Source organism: Gossypium arboreum, chromosome 10 (genome assembly GCF_025698485.1).
Source record: "Gossypium arboreum isolate Shixiya-1 chromosome 10, ASM2569848v2, whole genome shotgun sequence".
Taxonomy (NCBI): domain Eukaryota; kingdom Viridiplantae; phylum Streptophyta; class Magnoliopsida; order Malvales; family Malvaceae; genus Gossypium; species Gossypium arboreum.
The window spans coordinates 2,205,403-2,222,209 of record NC_069079.1 but is presented as its reverse complement, the minus strand read 5'-3'; the positions used below and the strand labels follow the sequence as shown (position 1 = coordinate 2,222,209).

Sequence of the window (16,807 nt, the reverse complement as noted above, 5' to 3'; positions counted from 1 at the left end):
AAAAGGCCAGACTTAATTCTAACCATTTTAAGCATAGGGACAAAATCGCAAATTCTGTCAAAGTACAGAGACTAACAGCATATTTTAGCCTGGAAAATAACCAAACATAACCTGTTTCAAATGTTCAAAGATAATATTATGTAATAAATATATAAGCAATCTTTAAAAGATTAATCAATGAATAAACTTAGCTCAGTCATCTAAAAACTACATAATAGAATCTTAATACCTCAACAATGTTTACAAAACAATAACATATTTGAGCCTTAAAATGCAAGTAAACCCCATACTGAAACACAGAAAGGCAAAACAGAAAACAAAAAGATCCCAAATGGGGAGGGGGAAAAAACTCATCACCTATTCGGATTTTTTCGAGATCTTCCTCTTCATTCGGCTAAATGGTCCGACGGTTTGATCCATGATATACATGTAAATAACCTGGCTCCATGATTTATACGATTCCAAGCCTTCGTAATACTCGGGTGCGATTTCTTTCACCTTATGTAACTTATACCCAGGGATCCTAGGGAAATCATGATGTTCATTGTGATAGCCAACACTCCATGTCAAAAGATTAAGAGGACCATAATAAGAATAAGTCTCTTGTTCGGGTTTAAACACATAATGTTCGGAGATAAAATGGCCTGCCATCGGGTGCATTCCACCACCAACGAATGTCGAAAGGATCAAATAAGCGAAAGATTTCCACCCGTGAAAGTAAACCATGGTTGCATTGAGGGCGAGCTGAACGAATAAGTTTATGAACTCCCAACAACCAGGGGGTTTCGGTTTGAGAAACAAAGGTCGGAGCGCATAGAAGAAGAGTTGGAAGATAACCCATATGGATTTTGAGAAAGCATTGGTCACGACACGGGCTTCAACGTAGCTTGGAACATCCATGTCGATGCCGTCTACCCCTTGGAAACGATGATGTTCGAGGTGATACTTTTGGAAAGTGATGGACATAGGTACACCGATAGGGAGGTTAGCGAAAATCCCAAGCCAACGGTTGTAGATCGGAGTTGAGAAGGCAAGGTTGTGGCTAAGTTCATGGATGGCTAAGAAGAGATTGTGGTTGAGGAATGAGCCAAAGAAATAAGCAATTATCAATATTTTTAGCCAACTAGCATCATGGAGGATAGTGGCAGTCCATAGTTGAATCAAAACCACCACACCAATCTGCAAAATGCATAAAGTTTCAAGGTTTAATCTTTATATTCATTTATATAATTCATTTCAAATGGCTCTATCACTTCAAAGTCCCAAGCAAAAATAAAAATAAGGTTAAAATATGCCTATAGTCCCTATACTATTCAAAAATTAGGAATTTAGTCTCTATACTTGTATTTCAAGGAATTTAGTCCCTCTACTTTTCAGATTTCAAAAATTTAGACACAACTGTTAATAATGTTACAATGTTTTTGTTAAATTCAGGTTAATTACAACATTTTTTTAATCACACTACTAGCGAGTGAGTAGTATTTTTATTTCAAAATGTCATAGCAACAAATTTAACAAAAAAATATATACATAGTGTTAATAGTTTATCCTGAACTTTGAAATCTAAAAAATAGAAGACTAAAATTCTATAAATACAAGTATAGAAACTAAATTCCTAATTTCCATAAAGTACAGGGACTAGAGGCACATTTAAACCTAAAGAACAGGGACTAGAGGCACATTTAAACCTAAAAGTAGTTTGGGTTTTGATGAAAACTACAACTAAAGGCTAAAGTTCATGAGCTCATGGTAGAAGTGCAAAAGTTCATGGGAGAGCTTAATTCCAACCAATGTGAACCGAAAGATGACTTTTTTTTTTAAATCCCAAAACGGAAAAAGGAAAAAGAATCCAGATTTCCATTTAAGTATGAACAAAACAGAGAAAAAAAATTGAATAATGAGATGAAAAAAAGACAAGTATATGGCAGTCCATAGCTGAAGCAAAATGCATACGTTTCAAGGTTTGATATTTTTTTTAAAAAATATATATACTCCTAGTAAAAATTGAATAGTGACTTTTTTCTAAAACCCCAGATTTTCAATGAACAAAACAGAGAGAAAAATAAATCAGAACCAGAACCAAAACAGAAAAAAAAAATCCAAGGCCCAGATCTCCGTTTAAGTTAAAAAAAAATCAAAATCCAATACAATTAACCAGCTACATTGCTTGGGGATCTAAAAAAATCAGTAAAAAAATTTGAAGAACGAGATTCAAAAATTTTTGAAGGATATTAACATATATACCTTAAGGAAAGCAAAGGGATCTGGACCAAAAAGCTCTTTAATTTGAGGGTATTTAGAGAGGATCTGACGTCTCCTTGAAGCATGAGGTTCATCTGTATATGACCAAAAGAAATCATTCGCCATTGCTAATCCTTCATCTTTCTCTTCCATTCTCTTGTCCCCTCCTTTCCCCATTTTCTTTCTCTATTTTTTTCCCTCCAAAGTCCAAATCCCTTTATGTTTCGTTCCTCTCTTTTTCCCCTCTTTTCCTTCTCCTTGTATTTGTTTTTTCCAATGTGAAGTTTGTGCCTTCCGTTTTCTGTGTATGATAATATATAAAAAAAACCGCCATAAAAGAAGTTTTTTTTTTTAAGGAGTTTTTTACGTGTATTATCGATTGAACGGTCTTCACTCTTTCACGGTTTAAAAATATCCAGCTTGTATTTTGAGACTTTTTCTTATTTGGGTTAATGTGTTATTTGGTACTTGAGTTTACCTTTAGTGTTCAATTTAATACTTAAATTTTTTTCTGGTCCTTCATGTTTAATTTGGTGCCTATACTAAATGGCTTTTTGTGACCCAATGAATATTTGACATGTGTGCTCTAGTAAAAAGGTATATACATACTTAATGAGACAAAAAAAGCATTATTATTGAAATTAGATCGGATTAATCAGTCAAATTAGTTAGATCAAAAACCGATCAATATACCATTATGGTTTAACTAATTTTTGAATGAATCGCTCGGAACCATTTGAATCGAGACAAAAGAAATTAGTTGAACCTATTTTATAATTTTTCATTTTTATGAATTTTCAGTATTTTATTTAATTGAACCGAATTGGTGGCTAAATTAATTTGACCATTGGTCCAATTTTTAGAACCATGAAAAAAAGTCAAAATACGAAATTAAACATTAAAGTCAAACTCAAATACTTAATTAGGACAAAAAATTACTCGAGTATTAAATTGAAAACACTTATACACTAAATTAAATATTAAAGACAAATTTAGGTATCAATTTGAAAAAAATCAGATAGCAATTTGAATATTAAAGTAAAATTTATACACAAAATAATATATTAAACCTTTTCATTTTGATTTACTTTATTGCTTTCGGGTGGTTTCTGCTTTCCCCTTTTCAAGCTAACATGAACAGAACATTGTTTTTGCCACCCTAGAATATCCGGACAACATATATGTTCGAGCGCTGTGACATTACTTTTTTCTATAAAAAGTTAGGTAAATTATAAAAATAATCACCTTTATTTATTTTAGATTACATTTTAGTCACTTATATTATCGTTTTATTACGAAGTAGTCACTCTATCGTTAAGCTCCGTTACCTCTCTAACAGTGGTCTTACATGGCAGTCCAAATAGGTTTAAAATGTCAACTTAAATGTCCTACGTAGTAGTCCAAATTAAATTTATTTAATTTAAAACATATTTTCGTCCTAGCAACTGGACATCTAAGTTGACATCTAAAACCCATTTGGACTACCATGTAGGAATACCGTTAGGGAGATAATAGAGTTTAACAGTAGAGTGACCACTTCATAACAAAATGATAACGTAAGTGACTAAAATGTAACATTTTAAATATAAATGACTAAAATGTAATTTGATACAAATAAAAGTGATTATTTTAGTAGTTTACCCAAAAAATTATTATCATGAAGAATATTACTTTTTGATCCTATTGGACTTTTTCACAATTATCGTGTCGGATTTAAAAGAATTCAAGCTCAAACATTTGGGGTTCGAATTTTTTTGGATTAATTTTACAATGCTGTATGGTGCACAAGAAAACCAAAAAACTTTTTGAGTGATATAGGTTCAACTTAAAATAGTAGCCGATTTTGTACTTTTCAAAATTAGAAATTTAGTCTCTGTATTTTTATTTTATGAAATTTAGTTCTTCTATTTTTCAGAATTCAAAATTTAATTCCAACTGTTAATCTTGTTAAATTTATTGTTGTAACATTTTTAATTAAAAAAATTAATTGGTAACCATGTAATTAAAAATGACTTTGAAATTAAGTTGAATTTAACAAAAAAATATTAATAGAGTTTAACAGTTGAACTTCAATTTTAAAATTTAAAAAGTATAAAGATTAAATTCCATAAAAAATACAAAGACTAAAATCCTAATCTTTGAAAAGTACAGGGACTTGTAGAAAATTTTAACCATAATAGTATTACTACAAGCCAGGCTGTTTTCCAAAACAATGGAAAGGAAAAAAACAATGAACAAGCCATGTGATCAAACATCAATTTGACACAATATTACAACATGTTCGTTGATCGGCATATTCTTTAAAGGTTAAATTTTGTTATTAGTCCTTATATTTTGTAAAAATTGTGGATTTAATATCTATAATTTGATCAATTTCAATCCTTATACTTCACAAAATTTGAAATTTAAGTCCTCAACCCAATAGAAGTTGTTAATTATGCTTGGTTAAATTCAATGATTAGTCTTGTACTATGCATATATTTGTAAATTAATCTATATTTTCAATTAGATCATTCTAAATCTCTTTACCTTCCAAATTTTGAAATTTCAATCTAAATCCAATTGATTATCGTTAATCTATTAACTAATTTTATCAAGTAAAATGTTAAAATAACAAACTAACACGACATTGCATACATGACAATGTGCTTAAAGCATCACATTTTGCAAATAGCATAACTTAAGTAAATAAATTTAACAGATATTATTTGGTAAAGTTTAAAATTTTAAAATTTGAAAAATACAGGAACTAAAAATGACCAAATTAATATATAGAAACTAAATTCAAAACTTTTGCAAAATACAATAACTAATAACAGAATTTAACCTTATTTAAAAGGTTTCCATAGATTAGCTTTATTTGAAGTTGTTGAGCATATTCCTTTGAAACATTTTTTTTTATTTTCCAGTTGGGGTTAATATAACTATTAGTCCTTGGTAATTATGTTCACTTCATTACTTGGTACCACTTTTTTATTCACTTTAGTATTTAAACTTAGCAACTAAATCCATTTTGATCCTAAATTTAGATTTCATCAAGATTTAATGATGTGACATTTTCAGATTATGTCACATCATCACCTAAAATTAAAAAACAATGAACCTATTCTTAGTTATGACACTATATTAGAGTGTTAAGTCATCAAACTTTTAGATTTGCCAAGTTTAGAAACCAAAATGGATTTATTGCCAAATTCAAGTACCAAAGTGGACTTAATTGGCAAGTTTAGGGACTAAAAATTATATTAACAGTTTCAGATATTACTATGTTTCAGTATTATTCATCTCATTTCCATGAATCTGCAAACCTCAAAAGAACAAGAAGCTCAAAAAGAAATAGAACTAAGAATCAAACAAGACAACATATGGTTTTGGCAAAAGGAATTTATTATATTTAATCAGCAAACATAAAAGGCTATACAAGCATGTACAAAATGTACTAAATACAGTTTTTCTTTATGGATCCTACATGAACTATATATACCTCAACTTCAGCACCAGCCCACAATAACTCGGGCATGGTCTTTTTGCCTATGGTGAGAAGTGGGAATAAAAGGCATTGCATATACTAGATTAGCTAAATTTGCCAAATCGAGAGATTTGGTCCTTATGCAATCAAGAAAATACGATAAGAAAATCCTCAGTAAAAGTACCATGGAGGCTTCTGTCCTAGAAGTAAGATTACATTTTGTCTCCTCTACTCAAAAAATAAGTAAATTAGTCCCTATACGTTAAATCAAAGAGCAAATTGGTCCTTTTGTTAAAATTCCAAAACTGATCCTTATACATCAGCATGAGGTACACATGGCACGTCACGTGTTACTGTTTAGTTATTTCATTAGCCATACTAGTTTTTAATAGTATAGATTTTTAACAGAAAAGACCGACTTGTTTTTTGATCTAATGTACAGAGACTTAGTTGTCCATTTTTTGAGTAGAGGGGCAAAATAAAATCTGACTTCTAGTATTAAGAGCTTCCATAGTACTTTTACCGGAAATGCTCTGATCGTGGAGCTGATGTTTTAGACTATATTTAATCACTTTAAATGAGAATCATAAGTATCAAAAATGGTATCAGGGATAATAAGTGGTAACTTATCTATGTACATGAAAAGCCTTCTAAGATTCTCCCTTGTCACTGTGGCCATGTCGATTATATCCCGGCTGTCTGTATATACCCAAAGATCCCCCGAGTTAACTCTTTTGAGACTATCACGACAGAAAGGGCATGACTGTGATATTGACCGCCTGCAATTCGTTGAAACAGAATGTTATTCGAGAATTAGCAAAATGGGAAACTATAAACCGAGTTTAAGGCAACCTGCAAGTAATGTATCCATTGACAGTCACTAAACACCGGTTAAACCGAGAACATTTACCGGGTTATTGTTCTAGAATACTAGCCATACTGGTCAGCAGTCCTTGTCTATTTGAACTGTGAACGTTGAGGTACAAGTTTTGCTTTTACCATTATGTGGTAAAGCGATTTGCTTAAACCGAGGACACCTTAACTAAATGATGACATCAACAGTTTTTCAAACCCGATTCCTAGATGGAGGATACAGTTTGAAAACAAGCATGATAGGAAGTCAAGAAACTCGACAGAAGGCCAAAATACGTTTCAATTACTCGAAAGCTATATGGATTACAGGAGACATGAACGGTAAGAAAATGTAAAGGAAACATCATATTCTCCATTCTGCATGCCGTATCAGAACAAAAATCAACACTTTTGATGTCAAAACATGAGGATTTAAGAGGATGTCGGCATAGTTAGATGAATTATGAGCAGATAAAATGTAAGAACTGAAAGGAAATAAGAGGATTAAAGGCATGGAAGAGGAAGAATACCATTCCCTATAACATTTCAAGCACATGGTGTGATTACAGTTCGGCAGCAACATTTTACTGTTTGTTTCCATGCATATTCCACATTCTTCTTCTCTTTCGAAATCAATATCGGTAAGCTGCTTATACTCTTCATCTTCTCTTCTACGATACCTTTCCACGCATGCCGCTTTCTGTTGTTTATCTTCACTATCAGTGACACCGCTCTGAAGTTGCAGCAAAGAGGGATAGATAACAGCTGGACACATAGGAATCGAGAACCATTAGTTCTACTAGGGGTGTAATCAAGCTGAGCCGAGCCCAAATACTACCAAACTCGAGTCTGATATTCAGCTCTTTTACCAATTTTTGTACTCAAGTTTGAACTTGGCTCGATAATTAAGCTTAAGGATAATCATATATGTCAAAGGCAATAATGTAATTTAATCGTATAAAAATATGAAAAGCACAATGGCTTGAGAGCCTTTTGAGTCAAGTATTACTAAGCTTGAATTCAGCTTAATCGACATCTCAAGCTACTCGAGCTCAGCTCGATAATTACCAAATCAAGTTTGAATTTTTTTGAGTCAAAATCGAGTAGCTTGCGAGCACCAATATCTCATTTACACCCCTAAGTTCTACACATTCACCAAACAGCAAAAGACTCAGATGGAGAAAGATACTGTAGAATTCTCGGATGCTTGCTTTCCTTTCATGTGTAGACATCGTGGTAGTTCCATCCACATAAACCTGCAGAATGTGATATATGGTGACGAAATCAACTGATTTTCACCGTAAAAAACTACGAGCTAAACATAAAGTAACAAACTATAACCTTGTAAATTAGTATTCTTAACAATCCAAGGGCTCCTGCAAGGTGAAAATCAGTCCACTGCACCAAAAATAAGAAGAGGTGCGCGGCCGGACTATACGACATCCTCATTTGAAGACATGCACCATCATATTCCCTCGGAAAATCTGATGCCCTGCAACACGACGAGCCGGCGTTTAAGCCGAATGAGAAGAATATATATAATGATAATCTTAAGCAATATGGATCAAAATACATCGGTGAAATACTACTAAAAAATATTATTGAGATATTGAGACATTTGTATTAGGAGCCAGATTGTATGTCGTCTCTCTACTTAAAAAATGACCAAATTATTCCATAAAATGAAGTACATGTGGCATGCAATATTTGTTTATTCTATCAATCACATTAGTTTTTAAGGTAGAAATAGGTGAAAATTTTAATTAAAAGGATTAGTTGCTCTTTAATTTAACATGGACTAATTTGTTTATTTTTAAAATAAAGAAGATAAAATACAATCTGACCACTAACAGTGTGTGAATATTACTTTTACCTGAAATAGTGAATTATGTGAAAATACACACTGCTGCAAAGCAGAAATACATGTTTTTTTCTAGCAGTTCACTCCTATTTAAACTTCAAAATAGCTAATTTTAAAATAAAATGCGCACTTCATGAGCTAAAAGAAAAAACTATTTAGGGAAAAAACCTCTCTTAGTCTTTCTCAATTTCGAAATTGAGCTAAATGGTCCTTTTCAAACAAAAATTAAAGTAATTTAATCCCTGTTAATTTTGAAAGTAAGCAATTAAGGACAATTAATCATAGCATTAAGGTTTTCAGACATAATTTTGATTGGTATAATAATAAATTTAGCTCTCAATATTTATATATTTTATCAATTTGGTCCAGATTTTAAAAAATCAACAAATTTAACCTCAACTTTAACACAAATGTTGCAGGCTAAATTTGTTAAATCATTACCAAATTGATAGAAAACAATAAAATCGTGATTAATTGGCATTAACTGCTCATTTTCAAATTTGACAATATTAAATTGTTCCAATATTTTTTAGAGGAATTAATTTGTTCAATTTCAAAATCTGAGAGAGTTTTTACCAATGATTTAACACCCAAATTTTGTTTCTAAAAGAAGGGCAAAGAATCAAACATGGAAGGCCTAAGAGCAACTAAAAATAGGAAATTGTTACAGTTAACCAATACAGAATTCACAATAATTATTCAAACAAACAAACAAAAAAAAGAGTTTCAAGTTTTATCAACAATCATTCATTCCCAAACAAAAATCAAAGCAAAGACAAACAAAAATTCTCCAAAAAAATAAGAATAACCCAAACCGTTAAGAAACAAGAAAAATCAAACCCAGAAATTTTCTTTCAAAACAAACACACTTACAGAGTATTAGCATGTTGAATATCAGCTTCAAGCACTTTAAGAGAATCCTTGAAAGATTTTCGCATAGAACTTGTGTACATCTCTTAGAAAAAACAATCAAATTCCAATCAATCCTTCACCCCTCAAAAAATAAACCCTAGTTTCCTTCTCTAAGCTTAGCTTTTATTTGACAGTGTCTTTTAAGGCGTCTTTCACTTTCAATATTGGTGGGGTGGTGGTTCTAAATTCTAGGTAGCCATGACAGTCAAATAGAACTTTGTCTTGACAGTCCGTGACACGCGCCTTATCCGATACCCAAAAAATTGTCCCACTTATAATAATATCTTTATCAGAATCTAATTTGATGAATTTTGTGATTGTTTTTTCCTTCTTTTAGGAGGTTTTGTCTGCTACCTTTTTCCCCCTTTTGCTTTCGGTAGCTTTTGTTTTACACTTTCTTTGAACATTGACAATTTGACGTTTTACGTTTCTTAGAGTAAATTACTCTAATATCAGTGAATTATTAATAAATTTATATTTTTATAATTTAATTTTAAAAAATTAAAAAATAGTTACTGAATTATTTAAAAGTTAAGTTACTATATAACTTTTTTTATTTGCACTATTATACTGTTGCACTAATCCAAAACTCTCATTTCTAGTGGAGTATCTAGGAGGCTAGCAGGAGCCCCGACCCCTTAAAATGGAAAATTGTCCATTTAGGTTTTTTAGAAATTTTAAAATTTTAAATTAGTAAAGTTAAAATTTCATTTTAACCCCTTAAAATTAATAAAATTTTGATTTAATTCTTTAAAAATTATAAATATATAAGTTATTAAAAATTAAAATTTAATTTCAGTCCTCCTAAAAAAATGTCTAGCTTCTCCCCTGCTCATTTCCCTTCTCTTTTATAATTTAGTTTTTTCATAAAACAACTTTGAATGCCACTAAATCTACGAACCAAAATCCAAACAACTTTCTTCTCCAATCTTCTACACTGATCATAAGATCGACATGGATTTAAGGTATGTTCTTCTACTTGTTGATAGGTATTGATCCACCGTACTGATTGTCGAATTATCGTCTGTAGCTCGCTAGCGAGACTTAAACAAAAAAACTTTATCAACCCGGTAACTTAAATAAAATTTTCCCAATAGCTCAATAACTTAAATGAGAACTTTTAAATAGTTCAGTGATCATTTTGTAACTTTTTGAAGTTGAGTGATCAAAATGTAAACTTGTTAATAATTTGGTGACATTGGATGAAATTTACCATTTTTTATAAAAGCAACGTTTATTCCTTAAGTTTAGCATTTTTTTTCCTAATTTGGTCTTTAATTTTTTAAAATTAATTTTGGAAGTTGAAAACTTTTTTGATTTGATCCCTAAACATGGCTTTTGTTAAGACACAATGATGTGGGGCTTTGAAAATGTATCACATTTACCTAAATTTTTTAAAAATAAATAAAATCTAAAATACAAAAAAAAGTATTATAAATTCTTTTTTTCTAAGAAAATGTTCATAACACGACAATCTCGAAGTGCTAATCTCAAAGTGCCTTAACAAAATTCATGTTTAGGGACCAAATAGGAAAAGGCTACCAAATTTCAAAATCAATGTGGACCATAAAAGATAGTTTAAGAGCCAAGATGAAAAATGTTCAAATTCAATGACTAAAGTAAACGCACTACCCATCTAAAGGCACCTTAAATGTTACTCTATCCCTTCATTAACAATTTGTATTTTCAATTATGAAAAGGAAATTATTAAGGTGTAATTATGATTTAGTCGACCTACTTCTATGTTAAAATTTTATATTTAACAATTTTGCTTTAATTTAACATAATTTGGTCATTGTACTTTTATAATGCTATTAATAAGTTCAAGTTGATAATATTTTTAATTATTGTCATTCCAGTGATGAAATAGAATGTTTCTATTGTTATTGGGTCGTATACTTAACGTCACATGAAAATTTTATCATCAATTAAGGGCAAAGTTAAAATTTTATTTTAGGAGGTCATAATTAAATTAAAATTTTAAAGGGTCGAAGTGTAGTTTTATCGTTACATTATAATTTTTTAATTTTTGAAGGACTTAAGTAAAAATTTTCCATTCCGAGGGCCAAGCATCATTTTCAATTAATTATAAATCTACACTTCATTTGAATGATTAAAGTTGTTAAAAACCAATAATACTATCAAATTGAATCTGCTAATAATATCATAAAAATATAAGATATTAAATTATTTCAAATTAGAATATAAAAATTAAATCTAAATTTCAATATAATAGAAGGATTCAAACCACAATTAGACGAATTACTAAACTACCAAATCCGATTTATGTTGTAAAATAATATTTATATAATATTATTTTCAATTATTTTACAATTAATATTATATTATGTCAAATAAGCATAATATATCAAACCCCAATCAAGAACTATAATAATTAGAGAATATTTGTTAAGGTTCTCGTATTTGAACATTATTATGTAGTAACTTTTATTAGCTGTAATGTTTTTTTTTTCTTTTTTAATGATACAATAGAGAGATTAAAATATTATTTTATTATTTCTAAATTTTTATATGATATTACATCATATTTTTGTCAAATAATCATATGGTATCCAACTCCAACCAAGAACTATAATAATGAGAGAATATTCGTTAGGGTTCATAATTGAACATAATTATGTAAATGTTATTATTCCTCCTTTGATTTTTTTTATCCGCACCAAATTATTTGTTAAAATTGATGATTAGATTTTTAAAGGTGAATTTAAATGAACGGTACATTTATTTGTAATTAGTATAACAATTAAGGTAACGATGAGATTAAATATTATAGCGTGAGATAAAAAATAAATTAAACGCACTACACCACTCATCTAAACTCACACTTAATCCTTATTAAAAGAAAATATTAATCTATTTTTCAATGACTAAACTCTTTTATATATAATTTTTAAAAATATCTGTCCTTTTATAATAAATATGATTACATTGATTAAATTTAAAATTTCCCACAAATTTAATTTTGTTTTATATATAATAAAAGGACTAAAGTCATAGACATTAATACTCCTAAAACAATTTAATCCGAATTTAGAGACCCAATTATAAATACTCAGTACTAAGGTATATTTATAAGTTTAGTCCTTCTATTATATATACTGAATTGAATGAATCAGTAGTTGTTGTCGTTTGACATGATTCGTTTATACTATTACTCGATGGCACAATTAAGGCCACATATTCGATTAACATTAAATTTTCATGTCAGGTTAATGATTAAGGCTTAAAAATATATAATGACAAAATTAACCCTAATGTTTGCCACTTTTGTCTCTCCATCTTCAAATTTTAGTCATACCAGTAAAACTTTAGCAATAATAAACATGGTAGCCTACGGGACTGACCATGCCTACTTCAAAAAAATTCAAAATAAAAAATTCATAATTAAAAAAATTCCACATCCTAAATAAAATATATATAACATCGATGTCATTAAAATTTTAAGAGTTCAATAATATTTTTATTTTAAAAAAGTTAATTAAAATTTTAAGCGTTAAAAACTAAAATGATAAAAGAAAAGGAATTATGGCCGACATTAGGAGCTTAAGAAAGTCACATTTTACTTTATTGAAAGAAATTAACAATATTATCAAATTTAAATCTACTAATAATATTATAAAACTATATTATAAATATGTGACAACTTAAAATAAAAATGTGATATTTTCTTTGTCAACCTATTGTTATGGTAAAGTACTATAAATGTTTTTGTACATAAGTAAAATGTATTCTGTTCTCTCTATTAGAAAAATGAGGAAATTAATTTCTATATGTTAGATTAAAGAGTAAATTAATAATTTTATTAGAAAAATTCATTCATTTGTACTATTAAAAATAGTGTGACTAATAAAATAATCGACAATCATATATGGTATGTTATGTGTACCTCATAACTGACTTATAGAAACCAATTTCTAATAGTAAAAATGTATGAAATATTTAACAAAATGATCAATTTACTATTTAACCTAACATATATAAACTAATTTGCCTATTTTCTGATTAAGGAGAATAAAATATAATCTAATTCTTAATATAGAGACCTCAATAATAATTTTTCTAAATAAAAGCAATATAAATTAGGCCATTAAATTATATAAAATTTTAATTCCAAATTAAAAATAAATCTGAAACAGTATTCAGACCAATTATTAAAGCATCATGTTAGATAATAATTTCTATTAAGGTTCATGATTTCTTCTTTCCTGTTCATTTGTTAAGGCTCATGATTGAACATAATTATGCAGTAATTTTTTTTTAGCTTTAATATTTTTTTAAAAGTTTGTTTGTTACGCTTAATGATTAAATATTTTACCCCCCGCATCTTGTGTATTAGTATGATAGTTATAGTATTCATCGTTCTAAATATAACCTGAATTTAAGTCACGTTAGTCGCGTTACTGTTAGGATTTTGTCCTCCTCTTATAATTCATTAAAAAAAAAATCTTTGCCCATTATTCAATGCCAACATTTAATTTATTTAAGGATTGAGTTCCATTCGATTGGATTTATTGAATTTATTGAATTGTCTTTGATAATTCGTTTTTATTTTATTTTTAATTCTTTGAATTTTTATTTTGATAAACTCGACTCTATTTTACGGGTTTTGGACTTTTTTTTTGACAAAGTTGCAAAATATTTTCCATAAATGTTCTTTAATTTACTTATTCAAGTAAATAAAAAAGTAATCACTAACTCTTAAATAGCATTTTTTAGAAAATTATATAAAATTTAAAGATATTTTTCTTTAATATTTTAAGTATAATTATATTAATTATCATCAAAACACTCTTATTTATATTAATTATTTTAAAATATTTAAAATTTAAATTATTTTGTATTTGTATTTCAAGTATTATTATACTAAATTATTTAAATTATTTATTTATCATTAATTGTGTTTAAAATGTATATTTCATGTATCACTATATTAAATTAACTAAATATCATTAAATTTATTTATGATTTAGTTTCTAACATTACGTATAAAACGAATATTTCAATTTTCTGTTATAATTTTTACCGTAATACTGAATACTTTACAAATCAAACTTTTTCATTGTATATTTTTGTTGCACTTTTCGAATTTTTTTTTCAAAAAATAAAAATAAAAGCATAGTTCAACTATTACAATAATACGAAATTAGTCCTTGAATGAATTCTTAGAATAAAATGGGCTGTCCAGCCCACCAATCTGCAACATTCTCACAAATTTAAGATTTATTCAACCAAAGATCAAATTTATAATCACTTGAAAGCCCTTTAGACCAATTTTTCCAAAAGTTTATATGCATAAGCCTTCTAGAAAATAGGCCGGGCCAATAGCTTTTTTTTTTTTTTTTGTGCGTGTCTGATTTTAAAGGCTCATTTGGTTGACATTTTTGCTATTTATTACCTTTACGAATAAAAAATATATAATAGTAAATTTAGTTTTAATATTTACTATTTTTCATTTTGACTTTATTTTTTTATCATTTTAGCTTTTAAATCCCAACTTTTAAATTTTAGTTAAATTATTTTTATTGGATAATAATTTAGACTAAGTTGTTAAGATCTTAATGGACTAAGATGATAGTCTTCATGTATTTTAGTTACTGATGTGGAAGATATTTAAAATTTTTTTGGATTTTTTATATTTTTATGAAGTATAAATAAATTATTACGTTGGTGACGTCAAAATTTTAATAATTTAACTAAAATTTGAAAATTCGTAGTTAAAATAATTCAAGGAAAATTTTTGATCAAAACGATAAAAAGGATAAATTAGTTAAATTTAACTAAATGTATTAAAATTTATTATTATTTTTTATATTTCTAAAATATATTTCATGTTTTTTATGATTCATAAAAATAATTTCTTTTAAAATTTGCCATTAGTCAAAATAATATTATCTCTAAAATTTAAAATTAAATTTATATGGAAAAGTGAAATATATTTTATTATTCGTCGGTGATAAGGTCAAATCAAGCATAGATGCAACAGGAAGGTTATGTTGATGGCAAAAAGTCTTATCCGAATTTAAATTCTCCACAAATATATTAAAATTTTAAATTTTTTATTATCTATATCAAATTAAATCTGAATTATATTTATTTATTTGTTAAAAAATTTCATTATAGATTCTACTCTTTTGATATAATGTTTAAAATTATTTATAGTCTCTCCTCAACTTTTAAATAGAAGGATAATACGTTTCAATGCATTAGAACCGACATACTCATGTATTGACAATAATACTTATATCAATTGAGTTAAGACTCGATCGACATTATCTACTTAATATTTAAAACCGTACAATTTTTGAGTTTTTATATAATACTGGATATAGATTTCTAAATTTATTTTAAATAATAAAACAAAGTATATCCGTTAATTGTAAAAAATAAATTATACTGGTATTGGGATACCCAAGGCCCAAAGGTTAACATAGCCATTTACTTTTAATTTATATCAAATAATTAATAAGAGGATAATGCGTTTCAGCGCACTCGAATCTTCGTCCTCCTACATATACTAGTAAGTCTTGAATAAAAAATTAAAAAATGTTAAAATATACTCCTATAATCTCTCTGTTTTTTAGATTTAAAAATTCTAACATTTAACATTGTTAGAATTATTTTTAAAATTAGATATTTTAAAATTAAAAAATACTCACTTGATAGTAATATAATTAAAAATTAATATTATAATAAACCTGAATTTAATAAAAATTAAGAATGTTAATAATTGAACTTAAATTTTAAAATATGAAAAATAGGGGACTAAATCTTAAATTTTGAAAACACAAATACCTATGAAATATTTTAACCTTAAAGAAATTAATCAAATTAATGTGCTGACTGGGTTCACCGTCACTTCCATTCATTGGGTTTTTTGTGGCTAAGAAGGATAGCCGTGAGACAAGCTTCTTGGATCCCTATATACTATGATTAACTTTGAACAAATCATTCAATATTGGAAGTTATTATTGTTTATTATGAAAAAGAAATAGTCCCCGATGGTAATTTTGATGTTTCTAATATTTGCCCAAAATTGGAAATTGGGAAAGGAACCATATGGTTTATGGAAATGATAAAAAATATATAAAATAAATATTTTTTCAGTGTTCCAATTGATGGTTGGTTCAAAATATTTTTACAATAATTTTATGTTTTAGGATAAAGTTTCCTGTCTCTTTCCAAATATATTTAGGTTAAAATATTACAAAGGTTTTATACTTTTAAAATTTTCAAGATAAGTCCTTATCCATGCAATATTTTATCTGGTTTACATGAAAACCATTAAAATCCACTGTAAGAAGAATAAATGTTTTAATGATACAAAATTGAATTTGTAGTAATTTTTAAATACATATACAACTAAAAGTAATATTTATATAAAAGTATAAAGAAAATAAAAATGGTTAAATACACTATATATCCTAAAACTATTATCCAAAGTTTAAATTAAT

At 27.9% G+C, this 16,807-nt stretch overlaps 2 protein-coding genes across 2 annotated transcripts; both read right to left on the bottom strand.

Annotated features, from left to right (window-relative positions):
* Window positions 1-161: 161 nt before the first annotated feature.
* LOC108487423 (sphingolipid delta(4)-desaturase DES1-like) lies at window positions 162-2,637 on the bottom strand. The gene is made up of 2 exons (XM_017791766.2): window positions 2,245-2,637; window positions 162-1,179 (listed from the first exon to the last, which is right to left on the bottom strand). The coding sequence occupies exons 1-2, from the start codon at window positions 2,416-2,418 to the stop codon at window positions 358-360; spliced, it is 996 nt and encodes a 331-aa protein (XP_017647255.1). The 5' UTR covers window positions 2,419-2,637; the 3' UTR covers window positions 162-357.
* A 2,973-nt stretch (window positions 2,638-5,610) lies between these two features.
* Window positions 5,611-9,637, bottom strand: LOC108489730 (E3 ubiquitin-protein ligase AIRP2-like). The gene is made up of 5 exons (XM_017794441.2): window positions 9,297-9,637; window positions 7,904-8,054; window positions 7,752-7,818; window positions 7,093-7,327; window positions 5,611-6,489 (listed from the first exon to the last, which is right to left on the bottom strand). Exons 1-5 carry the CDS (start codon window positions 9,374-9,376, stop codon window positions 6,279-6,281), a joined length of 744 nt encoding a protein of 247 aa, XP_017649930.1. The 5' UTR covers window positions 9,377-9,637; the 3' UTR covers window positions 5,611-6,278.
* Between the last annotated feature and the right edge of the window lie 7,170 nt (window positions 9,638-16,807).

Excerpts from the sequence above, each read along its gene's own strand:
- LOC108487423 (XM_017791766.2), bottom strand. The coding sequence starts at position 2,418 with ATGGGGAAAGGAGGGGACAAGAGAATGGAAGAGAAAGATGAAGGATTA. Across the intron at positions 1,180-2,244 it reads ATCCCTTTGCTTTCCTTAAG|ATTGGTGTGGTGGTTTTGAT; the intron begins GTATATATGTTA and ends TGCATTTTGCAG.
- LOC108489730 (XM_017794441.2), bottom strand. The coding sequence starts at position 9,376 with ATGTACACAAGTTCTATGCGAAAATCTTTCAAGGATTCTCTTAAAGTG. Across the intron at positions 7,819-7,903 it reads TAAGAATACTAATTTACAAG|GTTTATGTGGATGGAACTAC; the intron begins GTTATAGTTTGT and ends CACATTCTGCAG. Across the intron at positions 6,490-7,092 it reads TTGAAATGTTATAGGGAATG|GCGGTCAATATCACAGTCAT; the intron begins GTATTCTTCCTC and ends AACGAATTGCAG.